We start from the raw sequence: 17,785 nt of genomic DNA, 5'->3' as shown, positions 1-17,785 counted from the left end.
GACGCCATGCGGCGGGGCGGGCCCCTAGCAACAGGCCCCGCCCCTAGCAACAGGCCCCGCCCCTAGCAACAGGCCCCGCCCCCAGCGGCTGCCCGCTGCGTTCCGTTAGGCCACGCCCCCAGGCAGCGCCCGCCCATCCGCAGCGCCCCCTCCGTCTGTGCCCCGCCCACCAGGGGGCGTGGCCTCGGGGCGGAAGGGGCGTGGCCGTGCGGCGGCCGCCGGCGAGATGGCGGTGGCGGGGGGCGGTGGCGGTTCCTCGGCGTCCTGCGCGCCCTCCGCCCGCGGCCTGGAGCGGCCCGACCCGCTGGCGCGCCTCACCTGCCCCGTGTGCCTCGAGGTGTTCGACAGCCCCGTGCGCGTCCCCTGCGGACACGTGTGAGCGCCTGGGGGCGGCGCCGGGGGGCTGTGGTCGGGCTGAGGCCTGGGGGCTGGGGGCTGCGCCTCGCTCCTAGGCCCGGTGTCGGTTGGGGCCCTCCCGGTCGGGCCCTCAGGGCCTTGCCTCGGCCTGGGGGACCGTGGGGGTTGAGGCAGGCGTGGTTCGCTCGCCCCCTGCTCACCCCCCCTGTGGCTGCCCCAAGGCCTCTCTGACCGACACTAAAATCTGCCGTTATTTAATATTTTCCGTGGCTTTCTCTCCTGGAGGGCACGGAGGCTGAGCGTACCTGCTTGTGGTGCTGCCTCTCCCCGGGGCTGCATGCCAGCAGGGCCTGGGCTGCCAGGAGCGCTCCTCCCACCGCCTCTCATCCTGGTTTCTCTTTCCTTTTCCCCCTCCAGGTTTTGTACGCCATGCCTGCAGGAGTGCCTGAAGCTCAAAAAGCCAGTCTGTGGTGTCTGCCGCAGCGCCCTGGCGCCTGGCAGCAGGGCTCTGGACTTGGAAAAGCAGATCGAAGTGACAGAAACCACTTGTAACGGCTGCAACAAAAAGGTACAGGGGGGCTTCAGAATGAGGGGTGCGTGGTGTGCCTGTACAGCACTACTGCTTCCAGGGAGGCAAATTGCTTTCTGCTTTCTATGGAATTGGGTCAAATTGTTTTCCTAAGTGCTGCTGATATTCTATATAGGCAGCACCCAAGTGTTGATATTCTTTCAACAGTTTTTTTGGTTTATTGTTACCTCCCCAGGAAGTGGATTTCAAGTGAGAGATGTTGTTATAAAAATAACAGTAAAATGCTGCTTCTGAAGCAGATTCTGTGAGCTTGTGGGAGGACCATCATAGTGAAAGAGTGGATATGATTTTAGATAGTGATCACCTAAGCTCTTAAACAGAAGTTTATTTGTTTCATTTGAAACAGTTAAAAGACCCACTTTACTTATTCGAGCAGTTACATTCTGTGGAGGTGCTGTTGGTGTCCTGCATGTTGAATACATGCACCACGTCTTCCTGTTGGTTCCTTTCTCTTTTTAAAGTTAGACTACTTAGCACTGAGTCTAGAACAGAGCATCTTAACTGATGGCAAAACAACAAAAGAAAAGGATAACTAGACGCTAAGGTGAGAGCAGCACTGTTCAGTTGATTTCACTTTTAATTTCAGGTTAGCCTTTTCATCGTTGTAGCCAATAGAAAATTGCGGTGTGCTGATTACTAGTTGTTCAACCTGTAATTAAATCTATGCTGCAGTCTGTGCTAAAAGCCAAATTTCATTTTTCATTTATGGCCCCTTCTCAGCAGTGAGGTAAACAGGCTTTTTATAAAGTACATTTTCTCATGTTATAACATGGGTTAAGTCAAGTAAGCTGTCCTAAACAGTACTGTATTTGTAGAATGTTACAGGCAGCAAAGTTATAGGTTAACTAATCTGTAATCTTAAAGCTTTCCACCTTACCAGCTGAACTGTCTGTTTCTTTCCTGCCTTAGCACTGTCTGCAGTAAGCTGCTTTACTTGTGTTCTACTTCTGCTTGGAATTGTGGAAGTGAGTGCAAGTAATTTAAATTAACATTCCTATGTAATTGTCTTCACAGATGTTTCTCTCAAAGATGCGCAGCCACGCAGCTTCTTGTTCAAAGTACCAGAACTATATCATGGAAGGTGTGAAAGCTGTGACTAAAGAACCACTCCACAACACCAGGTAACCTGGTGTTCTCTGGAAACACTTGCCTTTAAGATCACAAAAAGAGGGCTGAAAAATTGTTATAAAGTCTCGGACTTGATTCCTAGAAGAGGTCTTCTAGCTTTTTTTGTTGTTTTAAACTGCATTATGGTCGTTCGTGCAAACTGTAGAGTTCTGCAGTAAAAGCAGACATTACCTTTTCACTCAGTTTGTTCGTTAATTGTTAATCCTTTTGCAACAAAAAAAACATTATCCTGTAACTGACTGTGCATAAACAAACTCTTTGCCTTTTTTATGTCGTCTATGCACAAGACAAGATCAGGGTACCTGGCAGAAACATTTCTTTAATAATAACTGTCTCTCTGTCTTTTAATGCTAGTAATGGAGGGAATTTGGAGCTGACTGCAGCTTGCTTATCTCCATTTTAGCATTCTGGGTGGTACCCCATGCATTTAAAAAGTAAAAAATAAATAAAAAATAATAATACATGTCACTTGTAGGCTTTATAGAAATATTTTTATGTAAAAATGTATGACATTAAGAGTTCCTTGAGATATCGTCAGGAATTAAAAGGCTGATTCTTAAAATCTGCTTGTCTTAATTGCATAGATTAATTTTTAGTAGCTAGTAAGATAACTTCAGAGTAGTGAATCCCAAATCTTTCAACTTTTTGAAAATGATAGAATGTTTTGTACTTCTAACTCTATGGAAATAATAAATTGCTTATTTTTTTCTCCCTCAATTAGGAACTTCCCCAATCGCTTCACCTTTCCTTGTCCATATTGCAGCGAGAAAAACTTTGATCAAGAAGGACTAGTTGAGCACTGCAAAACATTGCACAGCATGGATGCAAAACAAGTGGTAATAAAAAGTCTTGGTGCAGGAATTGCAATGAAGTCTAGTCTTAAATCCCTTTGAAACAATGAATTAGAGACTTACTGCTTGAAGTTAAGTACATATTTATAATTGCTTCTGTTAAAGTCAAATGTGGGTATGCTGTTTGTTTACTTTAAGTTCTACATAATTTTAATTTTGCTTTTCGATCCATTCTCTGAAGGTGACTAATCTCAATTCATACTGCATCTACTTCACGTATTTGTCTCATACTTGCAAAGTGGTAGGCTTTCAAAGTGAACTAGGCACAGCAACAGTCATACAATTAATACAGTAATTTGAAAAAAATCTGTCTTCAGTAATAAGGGATTATAAACTACTGTGGAAAAAATGATTGAAAAATATATATTTCTAGTAGTCTTTATCTGCTGATACTGTATCTTCTATAAAAGTAGTTGCAAAACTTGGAATTGAGTTTGAAGCTTTCATTTGTCTTTAAAATTCTTTGAAATCCCAAATTTATTTAGGAAAAAAAAATTATTGGAGAGAGGTGATCTTTCAAAGTGACCAGGGAAACTTCTCTGTCACTGAGAAATGAAGCCTGAAATCTTCTAAAGCAAGCAGCTGTGATCAATTCTAATTTACAATATGTAGAGAAGACTACACTGTTCCTATTCAAAGGTCTAAGACCTGAATTTAAATAATTCAGGGTTATCAGAGGCTTCTGTGAATGACCCAGCAAAGTAACTGATGTCACTTTGCGTACAGAATAATGATAGTTATGAATCTCAATCTTCAGTTTTCCACAGTCTCTGTCCTACCTCTTCTAGTATAAATGTTGAAGCACTTAATTGTTGGGGCTTTTTTTATTTATTTCTCAAAGGTTTGCCCAATTTGTGCCTCGATGCCATGGGGAGATCCAAATTACAGGAGTGCTAACTTCATGGAACACCTTCAGAGACGACACCGGTTTTCATACGATACTTTTGTGGTACGTGTTTCTTCACCCTTGGAATACGTGAGCCTGATGACTCTTAAAACCCAGCTTTTTTTATGTAGCCACTACTGTAAAATGTAGTCCTTGCAGATGGTATAATGAGAGACGTTGAATTATTGGTAAGTCAGAGGAGGAGACAGCTGTTTTTGTGTTGTGTTAACCAATATGGCCCTGGCAGTAAAAGAATTTCTGTACCCTTTGTTCATAGGATTATGATGCCGATGAAGATGATATGATGGCACAGGTTTTGATGCGTTCTTTGCGGGATAAATAAAAAAGAAGACTAACTGTCAAACCAAGCTTCCATGAGAGGGAAATGGCCAGCATTCTTGCACTTCTCCCTGTCCATGCCAAGATGAACTCAGGCATTCAGAAATATGGAAGACTTTAATCTTAGTTTTCGATCCCCGTTTGATCTTTTGGTATCATTCTTGGTTTTTATTAATATGACTATGTTGTTCAGCCACGTAAGGCTAATTTTCTTATTTGTTTCACACAAAGCTTATTTATAGGTCAGCGTGGAGGAGACAGTTCTGTTTTCCTTCACATCTGCCTGTTTTCTGATTGCTTTCTGCCAGTTGTGCTAGTTTGACTAAAGCCAGAAATACTCCAAATTGACTGGCATGAACTAGCTGGTAAATCTCTTCTTCCCCTGATCTTGTTTACATTTCTTAAATGATAGTATGAGAGGTGTCTTTGTGGCTCTTTTCCTTTAGTGAGACCCCTAGGTGCTAACTCACCAGATTAGTTCCTGTTTCAACTGGCCTATGATGCCTGTGATGTCATGTTTACCAGTGTTCGAATTCTCACAGACAGCCTCTCAATTATATGGAAAACATGTCTTCAGTATGTCTTCAAACTGCAACATTCCTTAGCAAAAATGTTTGAAGCTGAGTAAGAAACTAGTTCAAAACACTTTAGTTCTACACCTGATTACGATTTTGTTCCGTACTTTGACCATAATTTCTAGCCTGCCTGGAAAACAGAACTTTGGTGTTAGCTAAAATGCATAACTTTCAATTGTTATAGCAAATATTAATCATTTGTTGGCCTTACTAAATTGGTGTTTAAAAAATCGGTTTTCTAGGAATCTTAAGCCTTATGCTTGTAGGGGAATTCAGAAGCTTTTTCAATATCCGTATCTTATGTAAACTAAAAATTTCATATATATATTCCTAGTTGTTCCATCCCTCAAGGCAAGCTGGTAGCAAAACTTATAACCCGTAGCACTTGCACAGCACTGCCTTCTGCATTGCAGATTCTAACAAGAATTTTGAATTCCTGTTTTTACTTAAATGTCGCTAAGGTAGCTGAAGCTGTACTTAGATTGTTTTCCATATACATACAGTATGGAGGTATAGCTTTCAAAGAAAATGTAAAATATAAACAAGTTTGAATTCATAGAAAATGGATACTTGATACTCAGTTATACACTTTCATTGTAGAGTTTCATTTTTAGTTTAACACTAATTGCACGATCTATATGCTGAGATCAAGCAGTCTCAGAGACCCGAACAGAACTTGGAAATCGGAGTAGTAGTGCTGAGATGTCTGGTCTCATTGAACTTGGCATGCCTGATTGGAGCAGTGGACCTGCATCACCACAGAACTGAGTACTAATCAATTTATTTGACCAATAAACTTCACACTCTGCAGACTGCAGCATAGCCTTACCCTTAAGAAATGAAACGCACCCTAGCTAAAACATCTTGATTAAACTTTGTGTCCAGCAAGTTTGTGGCTTCTAATATATTTAACTTGGTTTTGGTGTGCTTTCCCTAATGTGGTAAGGCTGGTATAGATTCTCACTGAGGTATCTGCTTGGTGACTGCAATCTTAGTCTTAGGGAAAAAATACATCAGTGTGGGAAAAGTACTGTGTTGTGGGGTTGGTGATTCCTAATGCTTGGTCTGTGAAGAGATTACAATGTGCTAGTGGTTGGGTAGGGATTTCTAGGTTCTGGCTATGACAAAGTTTTGTGATAAAGATTGGCCTGAGTCTAGATTTCTGCAACTGTTCTAAGTGCACTTCCATGCAATTCTGACAAAACGTTTAAGGAGCACTTTGAAGCTTCTGAGCAATTAACTTTTGTCATGTTTTTGACTTTTGAAGACAAGTTATAAATAAAGTTCATTTAATTTATAAAACCCTACCTTCATGTCAGCTTTTGCCATTTCTTCCTCCTGGTCCATACACTTCATTTTAGCACCTCCCTAAAAGCGGCTCCTGCTGGCTGTGTAAAGCTGCACGGAGCACGCTAGGAACTGGGAAACACTGCAGAGACTTCACCTCTATCTCAACAGGCTGTTTTGTATGGGTTTATTGTTAGTAGCAGCTTCTATAATCTTCCAAACAATGGACCAGATGGGTTATGAAAACCAGTAACCCATCTGAAAATGAGCTCACGTGGTTCTAATGTGGCTATGAGCAAGCTCAAAGCTGAGCTGAGCAGAACGCTGCAGGTGGAGTCTGGTGGGGTAATGTTCGTGTAAACCAGAGGAACAAACCCCTGGATTGTCCTGGTGAGTTGGGAAGGGTTGGCTGTCCAGGAGGGCTTTACTTTCAGCGGAAATCTTTCCAACTCCTATGGCTTTAACTCCTCTGCCTGTCAGGTTGTGGTGTTTGTATTCTTGTGTTGTCTTCTGTTTAGCTGGAGACAAGGAGGTGAGAATTGGCTTGCAGCGCCACTGGGTGAGGTCAGTCTAGTTGCTCAGGCGGAGTGATCGTGCCCTGTGACAGAGCTGTTACTGGCTGCACAGCTTGGGTTTGATTTGCTTCAACTTGATACTCAGGAATTATTTCACATGGTACAAAACAAAATGATTGGCTGGAAGATGTGCAGTAGTTCTCCTTTAATTTTGATTAAATTTGTGTGTGAATAAGAAGCAATGTTTTGGCACCTCCTAGCTTGATAGCAGCGGAATTTATAGCGCTGCTTTTTCTGCTGTGCTGAGCATCACACAACCACTCAGGGAAAGCAAGCTGTAGATCTCCACTTAACTGCTGAGGAGCTTTGTGTCTTGGCTGCTGACTTCATCAGCCTAACCAACCCAAACTTGTTTACACGCAGGGATATCTCTCAGTGGTATTTGCTGATTGATTTTTAGAAGCCATTCCGGTGAGAAGCACGTGTGCTTTTTCACCTTGATTCATCTCATCAGTGTGCAGGAACTCAATTTTAAAAGCCTTCTTACAGAACAGGCTGGTTTGGGCTGTTAAATCCCATGAAGTGTGACTGCAGAGGAGCCAAGTACTCTGCCAGAGGAACTGCTTTCAGCTCATCAGCAGCTGATCTTGTGGCCGTGGTGAGTCCCAAAGGCCCATTGTTGGCGATAATGCAATCGGGCTGTGAAATGCCCAGTGTCTGGCACAGGGAGCCAGTGAAATTAGCACACAGGGAAAGGGACCGAAGGAGACAGCCATGCATTTGAGCTATTTTTTGTTAATGAATCTGTCTCTGGTCAAACACCGGCCTTAAGATGCCAATAAATTGATGTCGGTATTAATTGCCTGAAACAATCAGCATCACTTCATCTGGAATACCAGCACTAAATCCCTTGGGGCTCGTTGTGCTGGGGGAATAGCATCTTGTAAAGGCTCCTGCCTGTAGTCAGGCACTAACAGCGTGTCCTGGGTTCTGCTGCCTGCATGACAAAGGTGGTCACTGGTGAGCCTGGCACGGGAAGGATCAGCCTCCCTCGCTCAGGGCTTTTCAATCTTAGGCGTTGCTTTGCCATCTCCCCCTGCCCCAGCAGTGCTGACGGTCTGACGAAAATTTTGTGCCCCTTTTTTTGGGCTCTGGCGGTCCCGTGCTGCCAGCAGAGGGAGCCCCGTGCGCGCCGCCGGGACCCCGGTACCGGGCCTCCTCCCCACCGGCCGGGGGGCACAAGGGGCGGCTGCTGCTCGTTCTCCGGCATCCGGATTTTCCCTCCGGCAAAAGTGTTTGTTAGCTTGTTTTGTGTTTTTCCTTTTTTTTTTTTTTTTTGGTCTTTTTTTTTCCCCTCCCTCCACCCACCAACCTGCAGGACCAAGGCAGGAGCTGGCTTTGCTGGTCCCGCAGAGAAAACCCCACACCTCGGGGGGGTCCCAGCCCCATCAGCGCACCCACGGGGGAGCTGCGGCCCCGGTCCCCCGGGGGCAAATCCCAGGGGGAAACACCCGCGGGAAGCCAAGGGTAGTCCGGCAGCAGAGGAGGGAGGGATGCGGCTCCAAGCAATGGGGCGGGGAAGGGGGGGCTGCAGCTGTGTCGCCCCCAAGAGCCTCGCTTCTACTTCTGCATTTGGGGCGGGTTGTGGCCAAACAGCGCCCAGCAGGTGCCGGGCTCCGGGGGGGCAGAGCTGGGGTTGGGCAGTGGGGAGGGAAAAAGGGATGGGATGGAAAGGGCAGGGAAGAAGGGAAGGAGGAAAAAAAAAAAAAAAAAGAGATGGGAAGGGCATAAGGGAAAGAATGGGAAGGGAAGAGCAGGGACGGGACAGGACGCAGAGGTTTGGTGTCCGGCTTCCCCGGGGAGCATCTCCAGGGGATCCCGGGCTGGGCTTTGCACGGAGGACCCCAAACCGCCCCCCACCAGCGGCGAATGCCCAGTCCCGGTCCCCAACCCCCGGTCCCCCCTCCCGGCGCCCGCGGCACCTCCGCTCCCCCCGGCCCGGCCCCGGGGCTGGGGCCGGCACCTGCCGGGCTCCCTCCCCGCCCGCCCCATTGGCTCCGGGAGCCGGGGGCGGCCCCGTCCCGCACCGCCCCCCGGCCCCGATCCCATATTAACGGACGCGGCGGCCCCGCGGCGGGCGGCGGCACCGGGGGCTGCAAGATGCCGCGCTCCTTCCTGGTGAAGAAGCACTTCTCAGCCAGCAAGAAGCCGAACTACAGCGAGCTGGAGAGCCAGACCGGTGCGTGCTGTGCCGGGCCCCCCCCCCGACGGCTTGGGGCTGTTGCACGGCGCGGGGGCGCCTCTGTCCCCCGGGGGGGAGCGGCCGGGAGGTTTTTTGCCTGCCTCTGGGCGGTTAGTTTTGTTAATTGCCACGGGTGGGTTGGTGTCTGGGGTCTCCCGTGCTTCTTGCCCCAGGGGACTCCCCCTGTGGGGTGGGTGGGGGAGCGGGGACGCGACCCCGGGGGCTTTCCCCATGGGGTGGGTTCGGTGCGGACCCCGTAATGCGGGGTGGGCAGGGGCCCCTTCTGACACCTCCCTTGCCTTTGGGTGCTGAGCTCCTGTGGGGTGGGGCTGTGTTCCCCAGGGTAGGCTGGTGTGCCTCACTGCGTGGGTTGGGGTCCCTGGGGTTCCTCTGGCTTTGGGGCGGTTGGGGCATGGAGGTTCCCTTGGGATGTGGTTGGGTTCCTCTGCCCCGGAAGGGTTGCACAGCCCCGTGGTGTGGCTCAGGCACCAAGTTCCTCTGGGTGCGCAGCCCCCCATGGGGTGGGTTGGGGTCCCCTTGCCCCGTTCAGGGGCTGGGCACCCCGCTGAGTGCTGCCTGTCCCCACAGTGCTGGCCGCCCCGCTGCTGTACGAGACGTGCCCGCTGTCCGTCATCCCCCCACCCGAGGTGCTCGGCCCCGGTGCCTACTACCCGCCGCTGGTGTGGGACGCGGGGCTGCTCTCCAGCCTCTTCCCGGCTGGCCCGGGCACCGAGGCGGAGGCAGCGGGCGGCGCGGCGCCGGCCCTGGACCTGACAGTGCTCTCCAGCGAGGAGGACGAGGGCAAGAGCTCGGGGCCTCCCAGCCCGACCTCAGCCCCCGCCACCGCTGAGCGATTCCGCTGCGCCCAGTGCGCCAAGGCCTACTCCACCTTCGCCGGGCTCTCCAAGCACAAACAATTGCACTGCGATGCCCAGACCAGGAAATCCTTCAGCTGCAAGTACTGCGAGAAGGAGTATGTGAGCCTGGGGGCTCTCAAGATGCACATCCGGAGCCACACGCTGCCCTGCGTCTGCAAGATGTGCGGCAAGGCCTTCTCCCGGCCCTGGCTGCTGCAGGGCCACATCCGGACGCACACCGGTAATGTTGGCTCTCGCCCCTCTCCCTCCTTCCCCTATTGCCCGTGGCTTCCCCGCTCTGCAGCCCGAAGCAAATCAGCAGTTGGGGTATTATCTTGGAAGATAAGGGCTTCCCAAACCCCCTCAGCACATCTCTAAAACGTCCTTTAAATATCCTCCTGTCTGGAACCGAGTGTGGGGTCAAGGCTCAGCCCATAAATCCATGCCGCACCAGCCAGCCCTGAGCTGCCGGCACGTGCTCGCCATGAATTTCACGAACCAGGGCTGTGACGTGCCACTGGGGTGCCTCACGCTGTGCTAGAAGCATCTCTGCCTGAGCACCCAGCCCACCTCCGTGGGCTCCATGTGCTCCCCGGGGCACCGGGAGGTTTGGGATGTGCGTGGGGCAGGTGCTGGTGGCTGCCCCCTGCACCTGTTGTGCGGGGCCGCAGCTGCAGCCCGCCCCGCGCCTACAATGCATCTCCCGAGCATCCTTTGTGGTGCTACCGGGACAGTTTAATTGTCGCTTGGCACTGATTTCACACCCTCTCAGCGTACTAAAGATGACGGCTGAAGGAAGCCGGGAAGGCTCGATTGTGCTTTCCAAATTGAGCATACGCGTTTGTTTCTTCCGAAAGAGCCTTTGAGGGGAATTCACCCCGGCCGGGCTTTTCAATGCGAGCCGGGAAGGAGAAGGGGGAGCGCGGGCGCAGAGGAAATAGCTGCACTCACCCTGGAGCCGGCAGCTTTCAGCCGCTATGATATAATTAACAGAGCTTCGCCTCCCTGCCGCTCCGCAGACGGCTCCCTTAGCTTGGGCCGCAGCTCAATGTCGTGGCTGCATTTGTAAGCCGAGCTGCCTTGCCACTCGCAGATGTTACTGGCACCGTTTTTGTGGGGTTCCGACCAGAGTTTTTTCTCTGAGTAGGAAATTCCCGACTCTGAGGCTTTTCCTCTGAGTGAATGCAGGCTGTGCAGCGCTGGCTCCTGGGCCGAATACTAACAGCCTGCATTCCTTTTCACGCTGCTCCCCACAAACTTTGGCTAATGAATGCCCTGGTCTTTGATATTCTCTGTGTGTTGATGCACTGGTTAATTGGGAACGTTTCTCTTTGTCTCACAGGTGAAAAGCCCTTTTCCTGTACACACTGCAACCGGGCCTTCGCTGACCGCTCTAATCTGCGCGCCCACCTGCAGACCCATTCAGATGTAAAGAAGTACCAGTGCAAAACCTGCTCCCGGACTTTCTCCCGTATGTCACTGCTCCACAAGCACGAGGAAACGGGCTGCTCTGGGACGCGCTGAGGACGCGGTGCCCTGCTAACACTCAACTCGTATATTGTAACTAGTGTCTGTAGGACTTAGCAGCCTCCTGTCACCATTGCCCACCGCCTCGGGCCGCGCGCAGCCCTGCCGGGCCCTAAGGGACTAGCACGCCTCCATTGGTGCCTCCTGTGCAATCCCTGATCCTTCTCCCACCCTGGACATCCGAGGGCACGGGACCGGACTCGTGCTTGGGTGGCAAACTAGAGCCCGAAGCCGTGCGAAGCCGCAGCCCCGGTGCGGGCGATGCCGGAGCCTGCGCTGGGTGCCCAGTGCTGCAGGCGCTCAGCCCTGAGCCCCGGCTGTGCCACCGGTGTGGAGCATTGCAACTGGGAAGCCTTGGGGGTTGGGTTGGTTTTGTTTTGTGTTTTTTTGTTTGTTATTTTTTTTACCATAACCACTTGGTAACTGTTAAGACCCAATATTTTTGTAATGAAGGACAAGGAGCGTTAAGACAGCCCCCCCCCCCCCCCCCCGCCCCGATTGTATATATGTCGCCTGTAGAAGGTGTAACTATGCAATAATACAGTATCACATTAGTTGTGAAGCAGCTGCTTCTCCCCAGCACAATGACAATTTGCAATGCCTACAAGATTAACGGTGTCCATAAAAGGCATTGGTAGCCATTTCAAACAAGAATCCTGTTTACAGAGCAGCTATGCACTCAAGCACCTGTTAATATGACTCTTAACAACTGCTTTTCAAGAGAACTGTGACTAATAGCAGGCACTTGTCAGCTGATACAATGGTGGCCTGTCCAAAGGCTGCCCATCGACAGGTGTGTGCCAAAAGTGCTATTTATGGTTATTGACAGGTGCCTCCTGAATGCATCTTTCTTTGGACCTTGTTTTCACCGAACCATAACAAAGAGGATGTTTACATTTCAAAGGTACACTGGTATTTATATTTTTGTGCCACGATTTTGTACTGATGAAACTTTTTATATAATTATATACAGTTTATTGATATTCAATAAAACGGTTAATTTATAAACTGTTTTTCGTGGGTGTTTCGGGTAGACACGCAGCTGGAGCCGAGTGGGGTGCGGGGGGGGGGATTGCTTCAGCCCCATCCCGGGCTGGGGTTGCATTTTGGGGAGCAGGGTGCTGGGCTCCAGCGGTGTGCTGGCAGCCTCCTGCTCCCACAGCGCACTCCTGCCGCCGGCTGCAGGTGAACCACAACGCTGTTTGCGCGGCGGGGTCTGCAGAGCGGTTGCCTCCTGGGGAAGGAAAAGGTAGGCTGAGTCAGTTCCTGCCAAATGTGCCGGGGCTGGGGGAAGGCGGCAGCTGTGCTGAGCCAGGGGCTGACGGAGGGGGAGGCAAATGGGGGGGCCGCGATGCATCTCGGAGGCACCTTGTGGGGTGGCACAAGGGTGGCCGGGTGGGCACCTGCTGTCGCTTGATGCTCCCCAACGCCATTGCCGTGGGGACGAGCAGGGCACGAGGCGCCGCGGTGAGCCGGTGTGGGCGGTGTGGCGGCGGAGGTGGCGCATCCTGTTGTCACCGCAGAGCCTGTCGGCATGCACCGTGGGGCTGTCCCCCTGCACTGCCCGCAGCCATGGGGACAGGTGCTCCAAGGCCACCCTGGGAGCCTGTCCGAGGGATTTTCACCAACAAAGCCGTGCCACCGCTCCAAACCTTGCACCCGTGCTGGATTTGGGGCACATGGCACAGCACGGCCGCTCTTTCCTCCTGCCTTCCCGTGGGGCTGCAAGTCTGTCCTTTCGCCCTGTGCTTCCTCGGTGCCATCCCCAGGGCGTTGTGTTCCAGCAGGATAAAGGAGCCACCCCTAGCTCTCGTCCCCCCAGCTCCGCGTGCTGGAGGCCTGGCCCCGGTGCTCACGTCCGGCTCCCTGCTTCTCCCAGGGGCTGTTAGGGAGCAGGAAGATGTGTGTGGCTGTAAAACAGAGCAGAGCTGCTGCTCGGCCCTTCTTTAATTAAGAGCTCTCTCGGTATTAACCGACTTTCCCAGCCGCATTCAACTCATTACTTTATTATTAAGCAGGACAGGAAGTTTTGGGTTTTGTTGTCGTGTGTGCTTTTTTCTTCTTTTTCCCAACAGGAAGCGGGGGAAGGGCACTAATTACTTTCAGCTTTCCATCCATAAAATCCTGGCTTCGCAAAAGCAGCTAAACAGTTAAAAAAAAAAAAAAAAAAGCCCAATTTTAAGGAAGAACCATCTGCAGGAGCTGGGAAGGAGGGTCAGGGGGCTGATAACGAGGAAGCAAAGCCTGCAGAGCCCTTCCTGCCGGGGAAGCGGCATGGGCACCGGGCTGGGTTCACAGCACTGTTGGCTTTGCACCTCTCTCATCCTGCAGTAGCCCTGGTTGCTGATTTGGGGCATTGAGGACCCACAGCATGCACCCAGCCACATGCACAGGCTGTGCCACCCTCCTCTCCCCTCTTTCACTGCTGTCACGGACTCAGAGGAGGGATGTGGGCAGGCAGCACCTTGTGGGATGCTGTGGCCCTGCTCGGATGCACTCTGTTCAGGCTGCTGCCTCTTCCCCACACTGGCGCCAACCCGGGGAATCCTGCCAGCTCTGTTTCAATAGGGTTCGATTAATATTGGTTGGGCAGGCAATGGGCGTTGTGAAAAAAAACTTTTTCTTTTTAGCAAGCTTTGCTGCTCCCAGTTGTGCCCCTGGCTTTGTCTGGAGGCTGGCTAGGCCACAAGGCTTTCTGAGAGAAGATACAAAACGGGTGGAGGACAGCCTAGGCTCCCACTGGCAAATCCCACTGGCTTTCAAACACAAATGCAGCCTTAAAACATGGGGAAAAAAAGAAATGCTGCCTGCTCTGAATCACAAAGGAGCAGCCCACTGGCACTTGTGCTGCCACTGCATCTGCTCAATTTGCCCTGCCCGGGTGGGCAGCCTGGCCCCTGCACCCTGGGTACCCGCAGTGGCTCCCGGGGTGTGCCCGGGTCTGGGCTGCTGCACCAACAGGGTGATGGTCATGGCTCTGATCCCCTCCTCTTCTGACCAGCTGCTCCTTTTCCTACTGCAGAGATGCTTCTGAGCTCTGCACTGAGGTCTGTTGGGGTGTGTGGGGAGCACGGGGCCGGGACTACGATAAGGATGCACTTAGCTCCATCCCAAACCCCTGCCGATGTGGACAAGTCCCTTCTGCCCTTGCCATAAAACCAGGCTAACTGTACTCTGCTACCTGTACGCCATTGGGCTGGTGAAGAATTGCACCCAGGAGCTGGTGTTATGATGAGTTGCAGTCATTTTCCCATTTCATTTTCATGAGAAAACCCCCAGAGCAGCAGCCCTGGCTGCAAGGGGGCACAGAAGCAGCTGCGGCACGGTCCCTTGTCCCCTTGTCCCCTTGTCCCCTTGTCCCCTTGTCCCCAGCCTCTGCCTGGTGCCGCACGGTGAAGGTTCACAGTGAAGCCCCAGCAGTTTTTCCCTGCTTTTTCCCCTTCTATTTTAATGCCACAGGAAATAAACACCCCATAAAGCTGCTGCCCGGAGCCCAGGCGTTTCATACAGGTAGAGCTGCTGCAGTTTCGGTGGCAGGGAGCTGGGGGGGGGGAGGGAGGGAGAGAGAAGCCTGCTCGTAGTGGGAGGAACCATTTGGTGGCCACCTTGTGTGACCATCTGTAACAGATTACGGTGTCAGTGCTCATAAAAGCCGGGATTCAATCAGTCTCCCCCAGGTACCGGGGGGGCCCCGCTGACGGGGCGCGGTGCTGGGCACAGGCTGTGCTGGCTCCGCGCGCCCGGCGGGGCGGCACGCTGCCGCCATCGAGCTTTGAACTCCTCCTTTTCATTTCCATGGGCCTCCGCAGGACCTTTAAGCGAGCACGTACGGCCCCCCGGCTGCTGGAGCCCATTCAAAGGTTCAAGGGGAAACCACAACATTCGTTCTCTTCCCAGAGAGGATGGAATTTTTATTCCCTCCACCACCACTACCACTCTGACCTGATGCTGAGTTGAGGGGTTGGGGAAGGGAGGGCAGCAAGGTCCAGAAGGCTGGGGCAGACCCAGGGGAGATACTGGACTGACCAGAGCTTCGTCCTTTCCTTGCTACTGTGTCACTGTTTGAAATATTCCCGGCTCTTGGAGTGACCTGGGGCACTCTCGTGCAGGGGACAGGCAGGACAAGAAGGGCAGGAGGTTGCGGTGACCTCCTCTGCAAGGGCCAGGCTACATCGGTTTGGGGAATGCTGTTACCAAAACCACCTTTCAGCCCTTCTGTTCCCAGCTCAGGGATGTGCACGAGGCTGAATAAACAAACAGAGACGTAGCAGGAGCCAGGGAAAGACCCACTATTAAAATCAATCACTGGGAGACTGGCTGTGAGCTGGGAAGGGAACAACAGGAGTTTTGCAGAAGAAGCCGAGGCAGGACAAGGGGCAAGCAACAGCGAACATGGCCCACAGGTTTCCCAGCCGAGATACCTGGAGATTGTTGGGAGATTTGTGTGTTCATCCCCAGGTAGCAGGAAGGGCAGCAGGTGCAGGGCCAGGCTGGGGCTCAGCGAGCCCGTGTCAACACATTGGCCCAGTAAAAGCCTACATCCATTAACAGCTCACCATAAGGAGTTGGGTTCACAAACAAGCTGCAGGTGTAGCTATTGTTTTTCTGGCTTCAGGCTATTGACATGGGCAATAATCTCAAATTAATCTTTAATCAGATGATAAACTGATAATGCAGGGCTGGGGAGCTGTGGGGCTGGGGAGCTGCGGGTCTTCCTGTGGAAACAAAGAGCAGGGTGAATGTGAAGGAAGGGAGTGAGAGAGACCTGGAAAAGGGCAGCGAGGCTGAGGGACTGGAATAAAATTGATTTATCACCCTGAGTACAGGCAGTCTGCACTGTGGCATCACTGTGGCTTGGCCACGGGCTGTGCTTGCCTCTTCGTGGGCACCAGCTCCATGCCCTGTGCTCACAGGCTTGGGGAGATCTGGCTGCAAATCCTCCCTGCTGCAGTGGCCGGTTAAAGACAAGCCCCACTAGGTTACATTCAATTTCTCCACTCGAGGATTAACAGCTTGGCATGAGGGAGAGAAGTGCGCACAACAAACCCCCCGTCCTCCTGCGAGGGCAAGCGCAGGCTCTCCCAGCCTGGGACCGTGGCTTTACAATAGCGATGCTGTGCTGTAACTTACTGGAGATCTGCCTAGAAAATCATCAGAAAGTATTTTAAACCCGGCATAACATACATATTTATGGATCACCTTCTGTTTTACTGGGCTCACTGAGAGCAATGTGAGGCCTGTTTTACTTTCCCCAATAAAAAGGCTCATGTTTCATATGCAAAGAGATTGGCGTCTCCCGAGCTAATTAATACGGGTTCCCCTCCACCTCCGCATTTTCCACGCAGGGTTATGCTGGCGACACGTTGTCTGTTGCCCCCATAAAGCCCACGGTGTTGCACATTAGGCTCGCCCGCTGACAATGCGCCAGAGGCCCAACGGGGCACAGCGAGGAAGTGGCGGTGTGCGGCGGCCGGAGTCATGGCCCTACAAAGAGCTCTGCGGGCCTGCATTATGTCATTACTCAATTAGCCTGGCAGTAATAGCACTTCATTAGAGAGCCGGGCCCTATTCACCGGCCCTAATCCACTTTCTAAAGACGGGCTGCGGCCTTTGAGTGCTTTTCCCGCTCTCCTGGAGGGGCAGAAAGGGGTTTTTGGAAGCAGCCCCGTGGCACGCAGGAGGAAGCGCCCTGTGCCATGGCAATGCCGACATGGGGCGGGGGAGGGGCAGCCCCGGGACCCTCTGAGCCCTCCCAGCAGCTCAGCCTGCAGGGGAGCAGAGCACCTGCTGCTGTCCCAAATCAGGCTGTCACCCTGCAGGCCGCAGCACTTTGGCGTCAAACCATCAGCAACCGCAGCTGGGGAGGTGACACCACCTCAGCTGAATCGAAGCGAGAAGTAAAACAGAGCCAGGGATGTTATCAGCTCCCAGGGACATGTGCAGAGGGCTGCATCATCCCACGATGGTCCCAAGGGTCCCCGCCAGCAGCCAGGCAGTGCCCCTCAACGTGGTGCCTGGGCATCCCTGGGAGCCAGAGTGGCCTTAAAGGAAAACCTGCTTTCTTTCTCTTTATTTTTACTTTTTACTCCCCAAACAAACCACACCATAGAAATTAACACAGGGGTAGGAGGCAGCGTAAGAGGCACAGGAAACCAATGTGTGTCAGGAAAGGGTATCAGCACTGGGTGGTGGGGCCAAGGGGCGAGCACCCCGTAGGAGCTCCCTCCCCTCCCCTCACCTCCCCTCGCCTCCCCTCGCCTCGCCTCGCACCGATCCTCAGATTAGAGGCAGGAAGCGAAGCAGAGCCTCCACCGCCTATAAAGAGAGGCGCCTGCTTTGATTTGCACTGGTCACGGAGCCAGAGCGGGGGCACAGAGCTCCTGGCTGCTGCAGCGGCCCCAGGGCAGGGGGAGCACCCCACAGTCTGCCTGCCTCGCCCTTCAAGCCAGAGGGGTCCAGAGTCCCATGGACATAGTTGGTTTAGGTCAAGAAAAGCACCTGGAGAGAAAACGTGACTGCCCTGGTTAAGGTCTCTGCTGTCTGTGGTCGGTAACATTCAAACTTTCCAAAAGGAACTCACTTTACAGCAATAGCTTTCCTCCTCCTCATCCACCGGGCTGCAGGGCAGCAGC

General features: G+C 52.2%; 2 protein-coding genes across 2 annotated transcripts; both read left to right on the top strand.

Moving 5' to 3' along the window:
• Positions 1–166: 166 nt before the first annotated feature.
• Positions 167–6,032, top strand: RNF114 (ring finger protein 114). The gene is made up of 6 exons (XM_027472949.3): positions 167–375; positions 775–925; positions 1,961–2,067; positions 2,796–2,910; positions 3,767–3,874; positions 4,089–6,032. The coding sequence occupies exons 1-6, from the start codon at positions 227–229 to the stop codon at positions 4,152–4,154; spliced, it is 696 nt and encodes a 231-aa protein (XP_027328750.1). The 5' UTR covers positions 167–226; the 3' UTR covers positions 4,155–6,032.
• A 2,575-nt stretch (positions 6,033–8,607) lies between these two features.
• On the top strand, positions 8,608–12,161 carry SNAI1 (snail family transcriptional repressor 1). The gene is made up of 3 exons (XM_027472944.3): positions 8,608–8,766; positions 9,358–9,867; positions 10,969–12,161. Exons 1-3 carry the CDS (start codon positions 8,688–8,690, stop codon positions 11,148–11,150), a joined length of 771 nt encoding a protein of 256 aa, XP_027328745.1. The 5' UTR covers positions 8,608–8,687; the 3' UTR covers positions 11,151–12,161.
• Positions 12,162–17,785: the final 5,624 nt, after the last annotated feature.

This window comes from Anas platyrhynchos, chromosome 21, assembly GCF_047663525.1.
Source record: "Anas platyrhynchos isolate ZD024472 breed Pekin duck chromosome 21, IASCAAS_PekinDuck_T2T, whole genome shotgun sequence".
Lineage (NCBI taxonomy): Eukaryota > Metazoa > Chordata > Aves > Anseriformes > Anatidae > Anas > Anas platyrhynchos.
This window is presented reverse-complemented; position numbering and strand designations above follow the sequence as displayed.